The sequence below is a fragment of the Phocoena sinus genome, chromosome 14 (genome assembly GCF_008692025.1).
Source record: "Phocoena sinus isolate mPhoSin1 chromosome 14, mPhoSin1.pri, whole genome shotgun sequence".
Classification (NCBI taxonomy): domain Eukaryota; kingdom Metazoa; phylum Chordata; class Mammalia; order Artiodactyla; family Phocoenidae; genus Phocoena; species Phocoena sinus.
Window position 1 is genome coordinate 80,789,602 of NC_045776.1, and position 16,311 is coordinate 80,805,912.

General features: G+C 47.3%; 1 protein-coding gene across 2 annotated transcripts; it reads left to right on the forward strand.

Moving 5' to 3' along the window:
- The first annotated feature begins 6,152 nt into the window (after positions 1-6,152).
- Positions 6,153-14,537, forward strand: MYL2 (myosin light chain 2). 2 transcript variants are annotated; one of them, XM_032602780.1, is made up of 8 exons: positions 6,153-6,199; positions 7,470-7,559; positions 10,054-10,129; positions 11,292-11,396; positions 12,303-12,381; positions 12,480-12,528; positions 14,205-14,322; positions 14,444-14,535. In XM_032602780.1, the coding sequence occupies exons 1-7, from the start codon at positions 6,197-6,199 to the stop codon at positions 14,301-14,303; spliced, it is 501 nt and encodes a 166-aa protein (XP_032458671.1). In that variant the 5' UTR covers positions 6,153-6,196; the 3' UTR covers positions 14,304-14,322; positions 14,444-14,535. The 2 variants fall into 2 exon arrangements, with proteins under 2 accessions (XP_032458671.1, XP_032458670.1); XM_032602779.1 differs by having other exon boundaries at positions 14,205-14,537.
- Positions 14,538-16,311: the final 1,774 nt, after the last annotated feature.

Sequence of the window (16,311 nt, forward strand, 5' to 3'; positions counted from 1 at the left end):
CCTCACAGTTACGAACTCCCATTGTTCTGACCCCTAACAGCACAGATCCATTTTGCCTGTTCATCCATATACTGTTTTGAAATTTAAAATGTTAATGTTTACCTTAGAAAAATATGAGGAGCAGTGATCATCAGCAAAGTGGGAATCAAAGTCTTATAGGAATCCAAAGTCTCCTTACCCATCTCCCCTCATTCCAAGACCCCTTTTGTCCACTGAAAACACAGTCAACCCAGGCAAAGGTGTTGGATCCAAGTTCAAATGGGCACTTTGACCCTGAGACACTCCATGTCAAGGATCCAAACGGTCAGTGGAAAAGAACTATTCTTCCTTCAAGGACTTCCCCTCCCCCAGGTTAGACTACGTTTTCCAGGCCTGGGGAAAGGTGTTCCCAGGTCTAACAACCAAGCACCCCAAAACAATCACAGTGGCTAACATTTATCAAGGGCTCACAATGCTCTATCCTATTTGACCCTCATGACAACCCTATGAGGCGATGCTATTATTTTCCCCATTTTACAGATAAGGAAACAGACTCAGAGAGGAGGAAAAAACCTGCCTGAGGGCTTCCCTGGTGGCGCAGTGGTTGAGAGTCCGCCTGCCGATACAGGGCAAACGGGTTCGTGCTCCGGTCCGGGAAGATCCCACATGCCGCGGAGCGGCTAGGCCCATGAGCCATGGCCACTGAGCCTGCGCGTCCGGAGCCTGTACTCCGCAACAGGAGGGCTACAACAGAGAGAGCCCTGCGTACCGCAAAAAAAAAAAAAAAAAAAAAAAAAAAACCACCCTGAGATCACACAGCTGGCCTGAATTCAAACCTTGGTTTATCTGATTCCAAAACCCTGAGCAGTCACACTAGGCCATCTCAAGGAGAATCAAAAGCAAGTATTCTTCCTGTCCTCAATCTGGCAGATGACCAATTGCTGGGACCTGGGGTTTGTGGGCTGCAGCCCCCCGTTCTCTGGCTCCTTGCTTCCAGCATTGTCAAGGAAAAGTCTGATGCCATTCATATTTTTTCCACAGGAGCCTGGAAATGTGTCAGATTTTCTCTTAATCCTGGGAGTTTGTGAATTTTGCCAGGATATACCTCGGTTTGTGTTCTTTTCCTCATCCATCCCACGTGGAGCTTGGGAGTCCTTTCAATCTACAGATTTCGTTCTCTCCTCAGCTGAAGAAAATTTTCTTGTATTACTTGTTTAGTTTCAGCCCCTCCTTCTGGAATATTTATGGTTTGCATCTCTTCATTATTTTCCTCCAAGATATTCCCTGCACACCATCTTCCAAACCACTATGTGGATTGCAACAGGGACCCTCCTTGTTGACAATTCATCTAGTTAAGTTCTTAGTTCAAAAATTAGGTCTTAAAGCTCCAGGATGTCATTTTGGGGTTTCACTGGTATTTCTCTGTGTTTGTTTGTTTCAGTTTTTGTTTTATGTAGTAAGCCAATACGTGGGTTTTAAAAAATAATCAATTAACACACTGCTACATTTTCAAAACAGAAGATTATTGTGCCATAGGCAGTTGAACATAAATTCTTACTTTTCTCAAATTGAAGCTTAGTATTTATGACTCTCCCCTTACCCGAACGAAGTTTTACTGATATACATCAGGCCTTAAGAACAGGACCCTGCATAAAGGGGGGCACCAATAAATATTTAAGTAATTCATGTCCTTTGAAACTGGGGTCAAAATCATTCTTGCTTTAAAATAGTGTACATCTATTTGCACTACTTATATTTTTTCCCTCTCCTCACGCCTTTTTAAAAAATTGTCAATGGGTAATTTTTTAAATTACCATTCAATAAAATCGACCTTTTTTCGTGTACAGTTCCATGAATTTTAATACACTTAAATTTTATTGTTGTAATTAATATTACTCAGCTGTTGCTCTGTTTCCTCCTGTGCTCACTAGATGTGGGGGGCAGTATAAAACTCTCCAGAAATGTCCATGCCCAAATCCTTGGAACCTATGAATATGCTACCTTACATAGCAAAGGGGACTTTGAAGATGTGACTAAGAATCTGGAGGTGGGGAGATTACTCTGGATTATCCAGGTGGGCCCAATGTAATCATAGGGGTCCTCAGAAGACAGAAAGGAGCCAAGAGGATCAGAGAGGTTGAAGTCAAGAGACTGGAGTGATGCATCCACAAGCCAAGGAGTGTGGGCAGGTGTTAGAAGCTGGAAAAGGCAAGTATGGATTCTCCACTAGAGCCTCCAGAAGGAATGCAGCCCTGCATTTTCAATTTCTGACCTCCAGAACTGTGAGATTAATAAATTAGTGCTCTTTTAAGCTACCAAATTTATGGCAATATTTTTATAGCTGCAGTAAAAAACGAATCCACTAGGTTTGTTTTCTGATTGTTCTAGAATTTGCTATTCTGATTGTTCTGCCCAATGTTCTTCTCTCTGACTTCTGTTCAGGTGGGCAGTTATTTTTCTCTTTGGCTGCATGGAACTTAGGTCTGGTTGCTGGACATTTCTTAGCTGTATGAATCCCACCAGCAGTAGAAAGCTCTCAGGCCCAGTGGGACTGTGTTCCTAGGCAAGGTGCCTTAGCCAAGCCAGCCTCAAGGATAGAGAGGCCTCAGACCACCCACGAAGCTCCCTCCCCCGGTGCAGGTTGAGGTTGATGCTGAATCGTACCCCTGAATGTCTACACAGACCCAAACCCCAAGTCTTCCCGGATTGCCACTCCCAGGGCCTTGTCCCAGGGCTCTGGGGGACTCCCCAATGCTGGCCCAGCTCATTGACCAGAGTGGGTATTTGGGTCTCCAACAACAGAGCCTAAAGTCTAACCCAGCCTGTGGGCCCAAGTCCTGGCAGCCATGTGACTCCATGCCCTACTCAGGCCACATGTTCCCAGAATTTCCCTGACATACACAATCTCACTTAATCCTCTCAACAGCCTTATGGGGGTTTGTGTACTATTATGGTTTCCATTTTCCAGATGAGGAAACTGAGGCCCTGAGAGACTTATTACCCTGATTGAGACCCCACACCTCTAGCTATGGAGCCAGAACTCTCCCCCCAGCACCTTCTCCTAAAGGTTCAGTTGAATAAAATATGTTCTCAGAGGGCCCAGCTATACGGATGCCCTTCAGGGGCACCACCCACCTCTGGAGGGCCTGAGCCCATCCTCACCCCTGAACCAGGGATCCTCCACCCTCATCATGCATTCTACACATCTGCTGTGGCTGCAACAACCTTTTCACTTGGTCATTTATAGCTACTGACTGCTCGCACAAGCGTTTTAACAAAAATCCATGGTGTGCCTATTAGCTAGGGAAACATTTATTCTGGTGTTGTCAGAGAAAAGCTCTTTTTGACCTGTCTGTGTCCACGTGCATGTGTGTATAAGTGTGCATAAGTCTGTGTGTAATATGTGCCTCTGTGTATGTGCATGAGTGCATGGGTGTGTTTTGGTCCGCACACAGATGTGTGGGCATGTGTGTGGGTGCAGGTGCCCACTCAAGTGTGTGTACCTGTGCCTGTACCCATACAGGAAAACACATTTTTTGTTATTAAAGATTCTGTTAGAAGAGGTTCCTGGGTAATTCTAACCCATGTTAGAGAGGTAAAAACTCACACCCTTTTTTTGGTCATGGCCATAAATGATTCTTGGGTCTGCACCCCCAAAATTGAAACATTTTTTTCACCTGAGAAAGGAAGTGAGTGATCACTGCCATTTACTGAGGACCTGCCTGGGCCGCATCGCCACTCACCCTCTGGAAAATCTCAAAAGGAAGGTTTTCTTTATGTGCTCAGAGAGGTAAAGTCACTTGCCCAAGGTCACACAGAGCCCACCAGTTCAAATGCAATTTTGTCTGACTTCCAAGTCTGAGGGCTCAATCACTCCACTCCATTGCCTCAAACTGCCTAAGGTTGAATGAAAATGTTCTAACAATCCCTACTCAGGCCCTTGGCAAGGAAAGCAAAGTCTGTGTTACTTGTTTATTAACTACTTTGTTCATTCCTGGGGGCCAAGGATCTTCCAGTTTTCTCCACCAACATCCACAAAGGTTTCAGCACATCAGACTAACTGAGCACATATCTGTAGATTGATTTGGTTGATAGGATCTCATTCCAGGGTGCTGCCTGCTGGCCTTGCCCCCGAATCAGATTGTCCCTGGCATGGGCAGCCCGGGGGCTGGTTAGCCAAAAGGTCTCCCTGCTGGGAACTCTCCTTGCTTCTGGAATGAAATCCCAAGGCCATACCACATGATCTGCCCTGCCCACCTTGCTCGCCTCACTTTGTGCCCTGGCCCACACTCAGCTCCAGTCACATGGTCCTTCTGCTCCTCAAAGATTCCCAATCCATCCTCCTCTGAGTCTCTTGCCATCCTGTGGCCAGAAGCACTCTCCCCCAGTCTCTGCTCGGTACTACCGCCCGGCACTACCCACCTCTCTATTTCATCTCTCTGTAATATGTGTCACTACCTGAAATTCTCTGGGTTGCGCATTGTTTATTTTTATCCATCTACCCGTTGCACACAGCGTCATAAGGGTGTGGAGTTTGTCACTCGGCGGCAGTCTCCCACACTAGCCCCATGCATGGCGCAAAGCAGGCTCCACAGAGGGGGTGACCGCTGGCCCAGCCATCGGCCCTGGGGCCACACCACCAGGGACAGGACAGCTGAGAGAATGTTCTGCTTCTTAGAGGCGTGGACTCTGGAGCCCGTCACCCACGGCCACTAAACAAGGCCATGACTTGATTCCAAGCCCTGACTTCTCACTCCTTGGATCCCAAGGCTGCCTGTGAGGCCACAGGAGGAAAACCATCCTGAGGGAGATTAACAACCACAGTGCTTGGCGTTCTGAGAGCAAACGGCCTTTCCCAAGGCCCTTTAAGAGCTTGGACTCTGGAGGCAAATGAGCCTCAGATCCACTCCCAACTTCACTGCCTGATTCCAGGCAGCTCATTTTGCCTCTCAGCCTCAGTTTCCTCATCTGTGAAATGGGGACACTGAAAATAAGGTGGTCTCTACCACACAGGGTGATTAGAAATTTAAATTGGAATAAGAGACGTGTACACAGGCACTCCATGAGAGCTGTTATTTCTTCCTTCCTTCCTTCCTTCCTTCCTCCCTCCCTCTATTTTTGGCTGTGTTGGGTCTTCATTGTTGCATGCGGGCTTTCTCTAATTGCGGCGAGCGGGGGCTACTTTTCGTTGCGGTGCGCGGGCTTCTCATTGCGGTGGCTTCTCTTGTTGTGGAGCACGGGCTCTAGGCACACGGGCTTCACTAGTTGTGGCACACAGGCTCAGTAGTTGTGGCTCGCAGACTCTAGAGCACAGGCTCAGTAGTTGTGGCGCATTGGCTTGGCTGCTCCGTGGCATGTGGGATCTTCCTGGACCAGGGCTCAAACCCGTGTCCCCACATTGGCAGGCAGGTTCTTAACCACTGTGCCACTAGGGAAGCCCGAGAGCTGTTATTTCTTCAGTCAATTAACACATACTCATTGAGCAGCTGCTGTGTGCCTGCTAGTCACGAGGTTGGAGCCAGGGAGCAAGTGGTGAGGAAAATAAAGAGGACCCACCCTCCGGAGCTGTCCACTGACAGTGAACAAAATAAGTGAATTGCACGGTATGTTAGAAAGTGGTAAATGCTGGGGAGAAAAACAAAGCAGAGAAATGTCTCTGCAGGGCAGGGCTAAATGGCTATTTTAAATAGGGTGGTAGGGAGGTCTCACTGAGAAGGTGACGTTTGAGCAAAGACCTGAAGGAGGTGAGGAAGGGAGGCTTGCAGATGTCTGACAGAAAAGCATTCCAGGCAGAGGAGACTGCAGGTACAAAGACCCTGAGGTGGGACCCATGCCTGATAATGTTAGAGAATTTTAACAGTCTCCCTCCCTGCCATTTTCCTTCTCAAAATAGACAAGCACAAGTGCTGACCACCCAAGCGCTGCAGAAAGTGAGCCACATCTCTCCCCATGCACCAGCCGCCAGTCTATTTAACCTTGAATGCCTTTTTGGGTCTCACGTGTCACTGGGTGGCGAGTGAGCTGCCCTTACTTCAGAAGAACGGCATGGGGTGGGGGTGGGGGGGCCTTAGGTGGTGTCCGCCTCACCTACTACTGCCAAAAGTGGTCATGGGGTTATTTTTAAACTTGGGGAGGAAGTATTTATTGTTCCTGGGCTGAGGAGAGCTGGGCAGCCTGTGGGATTCTTCTGGGGGAGCAGTGCTGTGTCCTTTCCACCATGGTGAGTATCGAGGGCCCCCGGAGGTAAGTGATGCTGGGCGGCGAGGTGAGGACACCACCTACAAGCAAAGGACGAAAGGGGAGGGGGAGAAAGGCAGCTTTCTGGGGCCCCAGACCCTGGTGGAAAAAGCACTATTCGCTGTGTGCACACAGAGGAACCCCAATCAATGCCCCGATAAGCCACAAATAACAGCAGCTCCCGGGTACTCGCAAAAACAAAATAAGAGAGTTGGCCTTTTTATGGCTTGTCTACTGACCTCTCGAGGAATCAATAATGCCCAGGGCTTGCAAAATGGGATTGAACACTTTTAAGGATCAAATTGTAATTCTTTTCTCTTGTTCAGGCATTTGGGGAAAAGAATCCTTTTTGTTTTCACCTTTTGAACTTGCAAATTTAAAACCTTTCTCCCTATGTTTTTGGTTAGGTGTCCCCCTCCTGAAGCAGGAAGCCCCCAAATCAGGGTCAGTGTAGGACTGTGGTTAGGGGCACAGACTCTGGAGTCAGTCTGCCCAAGTTCAATACCTGCTCTGCCTTTCTGTGACTGTGTGACCTTGGGTACATGACCCAACCTCTCTGAGCTTCGGTTGCCTCCCTGTAAAATGGCGATGGTAATAATAGCATCCACTTGACAGAGCAGTTATGAGAATTAAATGCAATAACATATGCAGTGTTCAAGCGTTTGCTGTAACTCAAGTCAGAAGCGGGTGGGGAAATGTTAACTCGCTCTTCTCTGCTCTGTTTGCACGGTGCGAGGACAGAACATTTAGAGAGGAGATTTTGCTGCCATTTGGATCAAGAGAAAATTGAGGGGGACAGAGCAGTTGGGTTTTAACACCCTGAAAATGTGTCATTTCATCTCGCATTCCTCATGGTTTAGTGAGCCTGGCTCTTTTTCGCCTCCAATCAATTCTCCTTCTGTGCATTACTGAACTTTTTGTGAAATGCATCGAAACAAAAGCAGCTGGGTCCTGCTGGGGCTGATCCGAAAGCCTGGCCTCCATTCTCAGAGACAGACCTCTACCTCCACTAGTTTGCAAAGGAGCTGCTGCAAGATCCACAGTCTTTTACCATCCACCAGAACTGGGGTGCTTTTGAGAAACCTTATTCCATGTCCTTTTATCTTTCCAGCATCGCCATTTTGAGATGAGTGTGGGCACCATACCCCCATTTCACAGATACGTAGCTGAGGCTCACCCAGAGATGACACCTGACCTAGTCTTCTAATTCCCAGCCTCTGACTTTTTTTAATCGATGCTTTTTTACACCCTAGTCACCTAAGAAAGCCAAGAAGAGACCAGAGGGCGCCAATTCCAACGTGTTCTCCATGTTTGAACAGAGCCAGATCCAGGAATTTAAGGAGGTGGGTGCAGCTGTGGAATCATTCGCCCGGGTGGAGATTCTCACATGCTAGAAAGAGCCCTTCCCTCGTTCCATACTCCCTGCAAGGACCTCTCAGTTAGGTTGTCTTTATCTTCCCCCCAAACCCCAAATTCGGTCTGAATGTGTGTGTGAATGACTTAAAGAAATTAACTGTTGCTGCTCATCAAAGTAAAGCATGTGTCTTGTTGAAAATGTAGGAAAGAATTTCAGAAATGCACAAAGAATAAAAATGACCTGACTGGGCTTCCCTGGTGGCGCAGTGGTTGAGAGTCCGCCTGCCGATGCAGGCGACAAGGGTTCGTGCCCCGGTCCAGGAAGATCCCACATGCCGCGGAGCGGCTAGGCCCATGAGCCATGGCCGCTGAGCCTGTGCGTCCGGAGCCTGTGCTCCGCAACGGGAGAGGCCACAACAGTGAGAGGCCCGCGTACCAAAAAAAAAAAAAAAAAAAAAAAGACCTGACCTACAATTCTACTACCCAGAGATAATCAGTTAACATTTTGGTATTCACCCTTCCAGTGATTTTTGTTATACATTGCGTTGGCCAAAAGGTTCTTTCATTTTCTTCCATAAGATCTTATGGAAAAACACAAACGAACTTTTTGGCCAACCCAAAATATGTACACATTTGTTAAACAAAGCACACTAATCAGTACCTGCTGTTTTTCTTTGAGCAATTCGGCACCAACATTTTCCATAATTTATTTAAACTGCTTCCTATGGTTGGATGTTATACACAGAATGTTGTACTATTATAAATAACACATCTTTGCTTGTATCTCTGGTTATTTCCTTGGGGTAAATTCCTAAAAGCAGAACAGCTGGATCGAAGGAACTTTTTAAAAAAGGAACTAAAACCAAGTATAACCACTGGTCCAAGTTGCCTTCCAGAAATGCTGTGATCATTCTGACTCCCATCAGCACCAAGAGGAGAAAGTGCCTTTCCCGCCATATCTTCATCAACATAGGGCGTTAACGTCTCAAAATTTATTTTTGTCAATCTGAGAGATGTCTGAGAGTATCTTAGATTTTAATTTTTACAGTCCTCAGTTGTTGGATGCTAGCCGGGTCTGAAACCCTATCACAGTCTATGGGCATGTGCCTTAGTAAGCAAACCTAAGTACCAATTAGGCAAAATTAAGCCACTGCCGCAGACTCAGAAGGATAAACTGAATTAATTTTCCAGCAGTCTTGATGGCTCACACTGAGTCATCCACATTCTCACCTGGCCCTTCAGAGGAAAATATGTTAAAGCTATGCTGGAGAGGACACTGTTTTATATAAAAGGGGAAACTGTTTGGGGCTTCCAATGGGACATGAAGACTGGCCCGTGCTGTCCGCACCAACATTCAGATCACAGGAACGCCGTGGCCCATAAGCTGCCAGGGAAAGAGGAATTCCTGGGATGAAATATCATATCTGAACTTGAAATAGTCCCCTTCCATGGAGAAGACTACACCCTCCCTTCTCCCTCACTCTGTCCCAACCTCTGGAATGAGATCAGCTGCTGGGGGTATGACCTGGGGATGCAAATATTTTCAGGAACCAGTTGCTAAAAGAACTAAAAAAACACAGATATAATACATCATTTGTAAATTACCTGGGCGTTCACAAAGCTCTTAGAGTCTCTCTGGAGCCAGCTGGGAAAGATTACTGGCTCTGTTTTACAGATAATGCGGGCTTGCGAGCTGGCGGAGACAGACTCCAGTTTTTAACTTAGTTTTGTTTTTCAATAACAGCTTTATAAAGATATAATTCACGTACCATGTAGTCACCTTTTTAAACTGTACAATTCAGTGGTTATTTAATATAGTCACAGAATTTTGCAACCATCATCACTGTCTAATTTTAGAACATTTTCATCGCCCCCAAAAGAAACCTCATACCCATTAGCAGTCACTCCCCATTTCTCCCGGGCCCCCCCAGCCCCTGACAACCACGGATCTATTTTCTGTCTCTATGGATTTGCCTGTTCTGGAAGCTTCATAGAAATGGAGTCATATACTATGTGGCCTTTTGTGTCTGGCTTCTTTCAGCATCAGATCTCAAGGTTCATCCATGTTGTAGCATGTGTCAGAATTTCCTTCTTTTTATTGCTGAATGATATTCCATCATGGGGAGAGACCACATTTTGTTTATTCACTCATCAGTTGATGGACATGTGGGTTGTTTCCAGTTTGGGGCTGTTGTGAATAGTGCTGCTGTGGACATTCACCTACAGGTGTCTGTGTGGACATATGGTCTCATTTCTCTTAGGAGCACACCGAAGAGTAGAATTGCTGGGTCCTACAGTAACTCTAGGCCTAACATTTTGAGGAACTGCTAGACTGTTTCAGATCTTTGATTCTTGATCTAATGTCCTTCAATGTGCCTTGAAAACCCCAGAGTCCCACTGCCCCCAGCCCTTGGCATAACCTCTAGGGCTCCTCCCCCCAATTTCTCTCGGGCTGACCAGACAACCGCCTCCCTTTCACAGGCCTTCACCATCATGGACCAGAACAGGGATGGCTTCATAGACAAGAACGATCTGAGGGACACCTTTGCTGCTCTTGGTACGTCGCCCCACCAACGCCTGCAGGAGGGTCTCCTTATCCCACTCATGTGAGGGGCAGGAGGTGGGGCCATCAAAAAGGTCAAGAGCTTGTCATTTTCCAAAGAAACAGCTCAACCAAGATTTGTCTTTAAGGCAAATTTCAGAGGATAGGAAAGAAGTGTTTTAGTCTTTGTCTTCACATGTGTCTTATTTTTCTTTCAAATTAATTTTTGTGTGGATTTGAATGCAATGGCAGTTTACAATAGAAAACTTGGAAAACAGAAAAGTATAAAGAGGAAACAACGTTGGCCATTAGGCCACATTCCACTGTTAACATCTCAGCCTCTAAGTTTTTTTCTAGGCATCTCGTGTGTGTGTGTGTGTGTGTGTGTGTGTGTGCGCGCGCGCGCGTGCCCACGCGCGCATGTGCGTGAGCATGCGTGCACGTGTGTGTTTAATAGCTGGAATCATTCTATTTTGGATTCAGCTTTTAAAATTTAACATCTCAGGAAGATGAGGATGAGTACATGGAGCTGTTTCAAAATATAAGTGTCCAACCTGCCACCACTAACCGCTCCTCGACTCCTAACCCCAGAACTCAGGGCCATGAACAGCTGTGCAGGTTGTGTAGTGAGCAATTATACAGAGTACTATTCATATTTGTAGCCACTGTAGACTTTTACATTTAAAACATAAACTATCTTAAGAAGGGGCGGCTTTTTCTAACTTACACAAAGGTACTTACTATATGGCCTGTGGCAGTGGCTAGAGCAGGTACATCAGAATCTCCAAGGCTGTATGGGTTATAGCAGGTATAATTTGAAAAAGTTCCCTCAGGTAATTCTGATGTCTCTCCCACCTCCAAGTAACAAGGGCTAATTTATAATACAAGCATTTCCCATTGAGTAAAATATTAAAACATCTGTATAAATTGTTCCAGGTTCTGAAGGCACTATTTTAAAAAGTAACTAAACCCTCCTTGGGTTGTTTCCAGTCGTCTGACTTATATAAATAACACTTTTGAGAACATCTTCTCACGTGAATCTTTGGCCCCATCCACTCCGTCTCTGATTATTTCTAGACTAGATTCCTTGAAGTAGGATTACAAGGGCAAATGCCAGTGTCCTGACAGCTGTTTCTGTCCCAGCTTGGAGTTACTAAGTGTGTGTCTCCTGCCCTAGGGCGTGTGAATGTGAAAAATGAGGAAATTGATGAAATGCTCAAGGAGGCTCCAGGTCCAATTAACTTTACTGTGTTCCTACAGATGTTTGGGGAGAAACTTAAGGGTAAGTTCATGTGTATATCTGTGCATCTATGTGTGTACATGTATGTCTGTGTATATGTGTCTCTGTGCATCTGTGTATGTCTGTCTGTCTTTATGTGTCTTCATCTTTGGGCATCAATTAAAGCACTGGGAGAACATGTTGGGGTTGGCACATGAAGGCAGAGTAACGTCAGGGGGAAGAAAAAACAATAAAAACAGAAGTTAACAGTGCTCCAAGGCTTACCCTGATCCAGACCTCATGCTAAGCACTTTAAACACATTTTATGCATCACCTTATTTAATAGCATCTAGGAGATAGTTTCTATTCTTATCCCAGTCTACAGATGGGGAACTGAAGCTCAGAGACGGACAGTCTCTTGCCTGCAGCCACACAGCTACCAAATGCTGGAGTCAGAATTTGAATCCAAGTCTTTCTAAGCCTAGATCCCTGCTTGACCTTGGGTTTCCTCAGAAATAACTGGATTCTCAGGACTTCCCTGGTGGCGCAGTGGTTAAGAACCCGCCTGCCAATGCAGGGGACACAGGTTTGATCCCTGGTCCAGGAAGATCACACATGCTGTGGAGCAACTAAGCACATGTGCCACAACTGCTAAGCCTGCACTCTAGAGCCCGCAAGCCACAACTACTGAGCCTGTGCTCTGCAACAAGAGAAGCCACCACAATGAGAAGCCTGTGCACCGCAACAAAGAGTAGCCCCTGCTCGACACAACTATAGAAAGCCCGCTCACGGCAACGAAGACCCAACACAGCCAAAAAGAAAGAAAGAAAGAAAGAAAGAAAGAACTGGATTCTCAGCCCACTCTTTCAAAACGCCAAGGCTCAGTGCTCAGGAGGCAACAGGACCTCCCCTCCTTACCAGAGGTTCCCAGCCACCCATGGCACATTTTAACCCTGTTTTCTGTTTCAGGGGCAGACCCCGAGGAGACCATTCTCAACGCGTTCAAAGTGTTTGACCCTGAAGGCAAAGGGGTGCTCAGGGCTGATTAGTGAGTGGGATCTGTGGGGGAAGACCTGGGGTTCCTTGCTTCTCCCCCCAGCCGTCTCCACACAGCCGGCTGCAATACCTGCTTTTCTCTCTCTGCAGCATACAGGAGATGCTGACCACGCAGGCGGAGAGGTTTTCCAAGGAGGAGGTAACAGGGCCCTTTGGACACTCTCTGCACCCCAGCTCCTGGCCTCACCCTTCTGGGGACACCCTCTCCAGACTCTCTTATATAAAACACCCCTGACCCCACACTGAGAGAGAATCTGCTCTTGTTTACTAAGCCCTTATCTCATTTCACTCTGTCAATCACCCTGTGAGGTAGGGACTAGTATTATCATCATTTTACAGATGGGGAAACTGAGGCTCAGGGAAGCAAAGTCACTTTGCTTTGACTGAAAGGACAACACTAATGAGAAATGCCGGGGCCTGGATTCAAACCTAGGTCTGTCTGACTCCAGGTTCTGTCTTCCTCATAATGCATGGATACCTGGTGAGAGTATCAATTTCCTGATGAAGTGAAGGTGGCATGCAGGGTCACCACATACAGTCATGTAGGTTATACACTGAACAATCCTCCTGGATGCCCTTAATAATATATACTGCAGAGTATTTATTTGTTGCAATAGTTTTCCAGCAGATGGCAGTAAAGTGTCTTATAATTTTTTAGAAATCAGAATATATGACTTTTTCTGGCAGGTGGCAGTAATGTGCCTGGAAGAAGGGGCACTATTGCTAATTCACCGAAGGCCCTGTATAAACAAGCAACTGCCTTGTCAACGTTACTAATGAACCTTAATGAGTCTATTTAAAATAGTCCCGGGATTCCCTGGTAGCACGGTGGTTGAGAGTCCACCTGCCGATGCAGGGGACACAGGTTCGTGCCCCGGTCCAGGAAGATCCCACATGCCGTGGAGCGGCTGGGCCCGTGAGCCATGGCCGCTGAACCTGCACATCCGGAGCCTGTGCTCCGCAACGGGAGAGGCCACAACAGTGAGAGGCCCGCGTACTGCAAAAAAATAAAAAATAAAAAAAATAAAAAAATAAAATAGTCCCTTATAGCCTCTCTGGCCTGATTCCATAAAGTTTCACATTTTACTAAAAATTTTATTTGGATCTCCCCCTCAAAACTCAAGCAGTTGAAAGAGCCTGCCTTTCAACTCTCACCAGGCTTTGGGACTTTGGACAAGCTCCTTAACCTCACTGTGCCTCAATTTCCTCATCTGTAAAGTGGGGACAATAATAGAATCTACTTCATAGTACACTGTGAGGATTAAATGAGTTCACATGTATAAAGTGCTGATATGTGATAAGGGCAATATAAATGTTATCTATTATTAACCCCAAATTAAAAAAAACATAACTAGCCAATACTTTTTAAATGTAGAAATTGCACATTCTAAAAAATTTAATTTATAGTTTCCCTCAAAGAGTCTGACCTCCTTGCCCATGTGGACACATTAACTGGCCCTGAGCAGTTGTGACCTCTGTAGATGGACTAGTCTCCATTTAGCCACAGTACCCACCAGGCCCACCTTGCTCCCCTACATAACCTGCCTGCCCCTTTGCACACTTGAGTTTGCGATCCCTTCTTTCCCCATCGCAGGTTGGTTCCCGGGAACATCCCTGCAGGATGGCCCTTGGGGTTGGCACCTGTGGAAGAGCTACAAAGGGCAAGGAAGCAGGAGGGCACAGAGGGATATGTCCAACGCAACCCATGTCCTCCAGGCCCCCAGCTGCCTCTCCACTCGGGCTGCCCTGCACACAGCCCTCCCCCCTCCACTGCCCCTCCCCATGTCCTCAGCATGTCTTGCTGGTTCGTTGCAGATCGACCAGATGTTTGCCGCCTTCCCCCCTGATGTGACTGGCAACTTGGACTATAAGAACCTGGTGCACATCATCACCCATGGAGAAGAGAAGGACTAAGGGAGGGGATTGCCTTTGGGTGGGTGGATGGGGGGGGCGTCCCTGCCCTTTTCTCACCTTGCCCAGTAATGCCACCACCCCTGCCCCTGGCCTGTTGGCTGTGTGGCCGCCTCATTTATCTACCTCCATCTTCTTCGCAGCCTGGGTGCCTTAGAGATACCATGTGGCCACACAGCCAGCAGATGGAAATCCATCCAGAGGCCATGTTCAAATAAACAGGAGGTTGTGTATTTGTTTATGGTGTGTCCTTGAGTATGGAAAACCCTTTGCTAGTTCCCATGAAGGTGGTGTATGAGCTAGTGATGGCCCTGCTGTCATTATTATTGAATCTTAGTGACTCTGTAAGGTAGACCTTCAGGGACTTCCCTGGTAGTCCAGTGGTTAAGACTCCATGCTTCCACTGCAGGGCCACGGGTTCCATCCTTGGTCGGGGAACTAAGATCCCGCAGGCTGCACAGCGTGGCCGGAAAAAAAAAATAGACCTTCACAGCCACTCAGGACTATTTCTATGAAAGTCCACATTTTACTGGAATGCTAACCAGAGGACCACAAACCTTTCTTTCAAAGAGTTCGAGCACTGGTAGAGCCTAGCTTCCCCGGTGTACTTTCCTTTAGGATGCCACTGGAATGCTTCTCCCATAGATGTGTTTAGGCCCCAGGATAAGTTAAGAAGAAGAGGCCTCACATGCACACTGCCAAAAAATCACATCCATTAACTGTAAGAGGTTAATTTCTAATTTCATATAAAGTAGAAGTTGTCTGTATTTCTCTCCTGGCAAATTAGGGGAGGGACACAGACATACATAGATAATGACTTCTGACCCTGCCTGGGGTCTAGGAACTAGGCCTAGGTGTGAGTTGACTCTTGATTTTGAGTGACCAAAATCATTGTTGAAACACTGAGGTCTGTTTTGGCTGCAAGAATCCCAACTTAGGAGACAAATGAGTTCACATAACTGAGAAGTCTGAGGGCTTCAGGCACAGCTGCATCCAGGAGCTCAAACAGTACCAACAGAACCTGAGGAGGCCTCTCCACTGCTCTGCTTTCTTTCATGTTGCTCTGCTCCCAGTGGTGACAGAATGGTCACCAGCAGTTCTTAGCTCTTGTCTATCCCCACAGGAATCCTAGTGGAAAGAAGGCACCTCCCTCTCTCCCAGCTCCACACAAATCCCAGAACAGGGCCTATGGGATACCTGAACTAACCCCGAAACAGGTGTAGTGCTCTGACTGGCAAACTTGGTCACACAATTAACTCTTGTGTTGGGGTTGAAACCAGCCCCTTCCAAACCACATGGCCTGAGGATGGGAGGGGCCGTTCCCGAAAGGAAAATCCAAATGCCTTTTAGGAAGAAAGGGGAGGGGATGCCGGGCACTCTAAGTTTTCAAGAGAACCCCAAGAACCCAGGACACAGCCAAAGCGAATGATGTGATGGAAACAAAGGGCTGAAACTGGGGGCGGGAGCGGCAGCTGGGGTCGACCAGGGGGGTATGAGGGGGTCCAGGTGGTTGAAGGAGTCAGAATTGGAGTGAGTCTTCAAGGTTCAAGAACAACACCAGAGCCCCCAGAGGAGGAGCTCAAGGTCAGCTCCAATGACATCACTTGCTGGGAAGGGGGGTCCCTTTCAAAGCCAACAGCAAGCTGGGAAGGCAGGGACTCAGGGGCCCCCCACGCCATGATGACCCATCATGATCCAAACCCTACAACAACCCATATCCCCCACGTCCGGAACCTGTGACCTGGGGCTCCTACAGAGACACGGCCAGGCCCGGGCGAGGCCCCAGCCCAGAGCGCTCGAGTGGAGTTTGTGTTTCTGGGCAAGACACTCTGGACACAGCTCCACAGTGACACACTCATCCACACCACACACACACACACACACACACACAGCCTCCAAGGCTCCTGGTTCCCACCTATGAGCGTCTGCTGCACCCCATGTGGTTCCAGGATGTGAAATCAGTATTTTGGCTCCCAGCTGTGGTGACCTCACACCACTCTTGTCCCCTTGC

Bases quoted from the DNA above. Each gene is read 5' to 3' on its own strand.
- MYL2 (XM_032602779.1), top strand. The intron at 7,560-10,053 runs GTGGGTGCAGCT...TCCCTTTCACAG, and splicing joins AGATCCAGGAATTTAAGGAG to GCCTTCACCATCATGGACCA. The intron at 12,529-14,204 runs GTAACAGGGCCC...GGTTCGTTGCAG, and splicing joins AGAGGTTTTCCAAGGAGGAG to ATCGACCAGATGTTTGCCGC.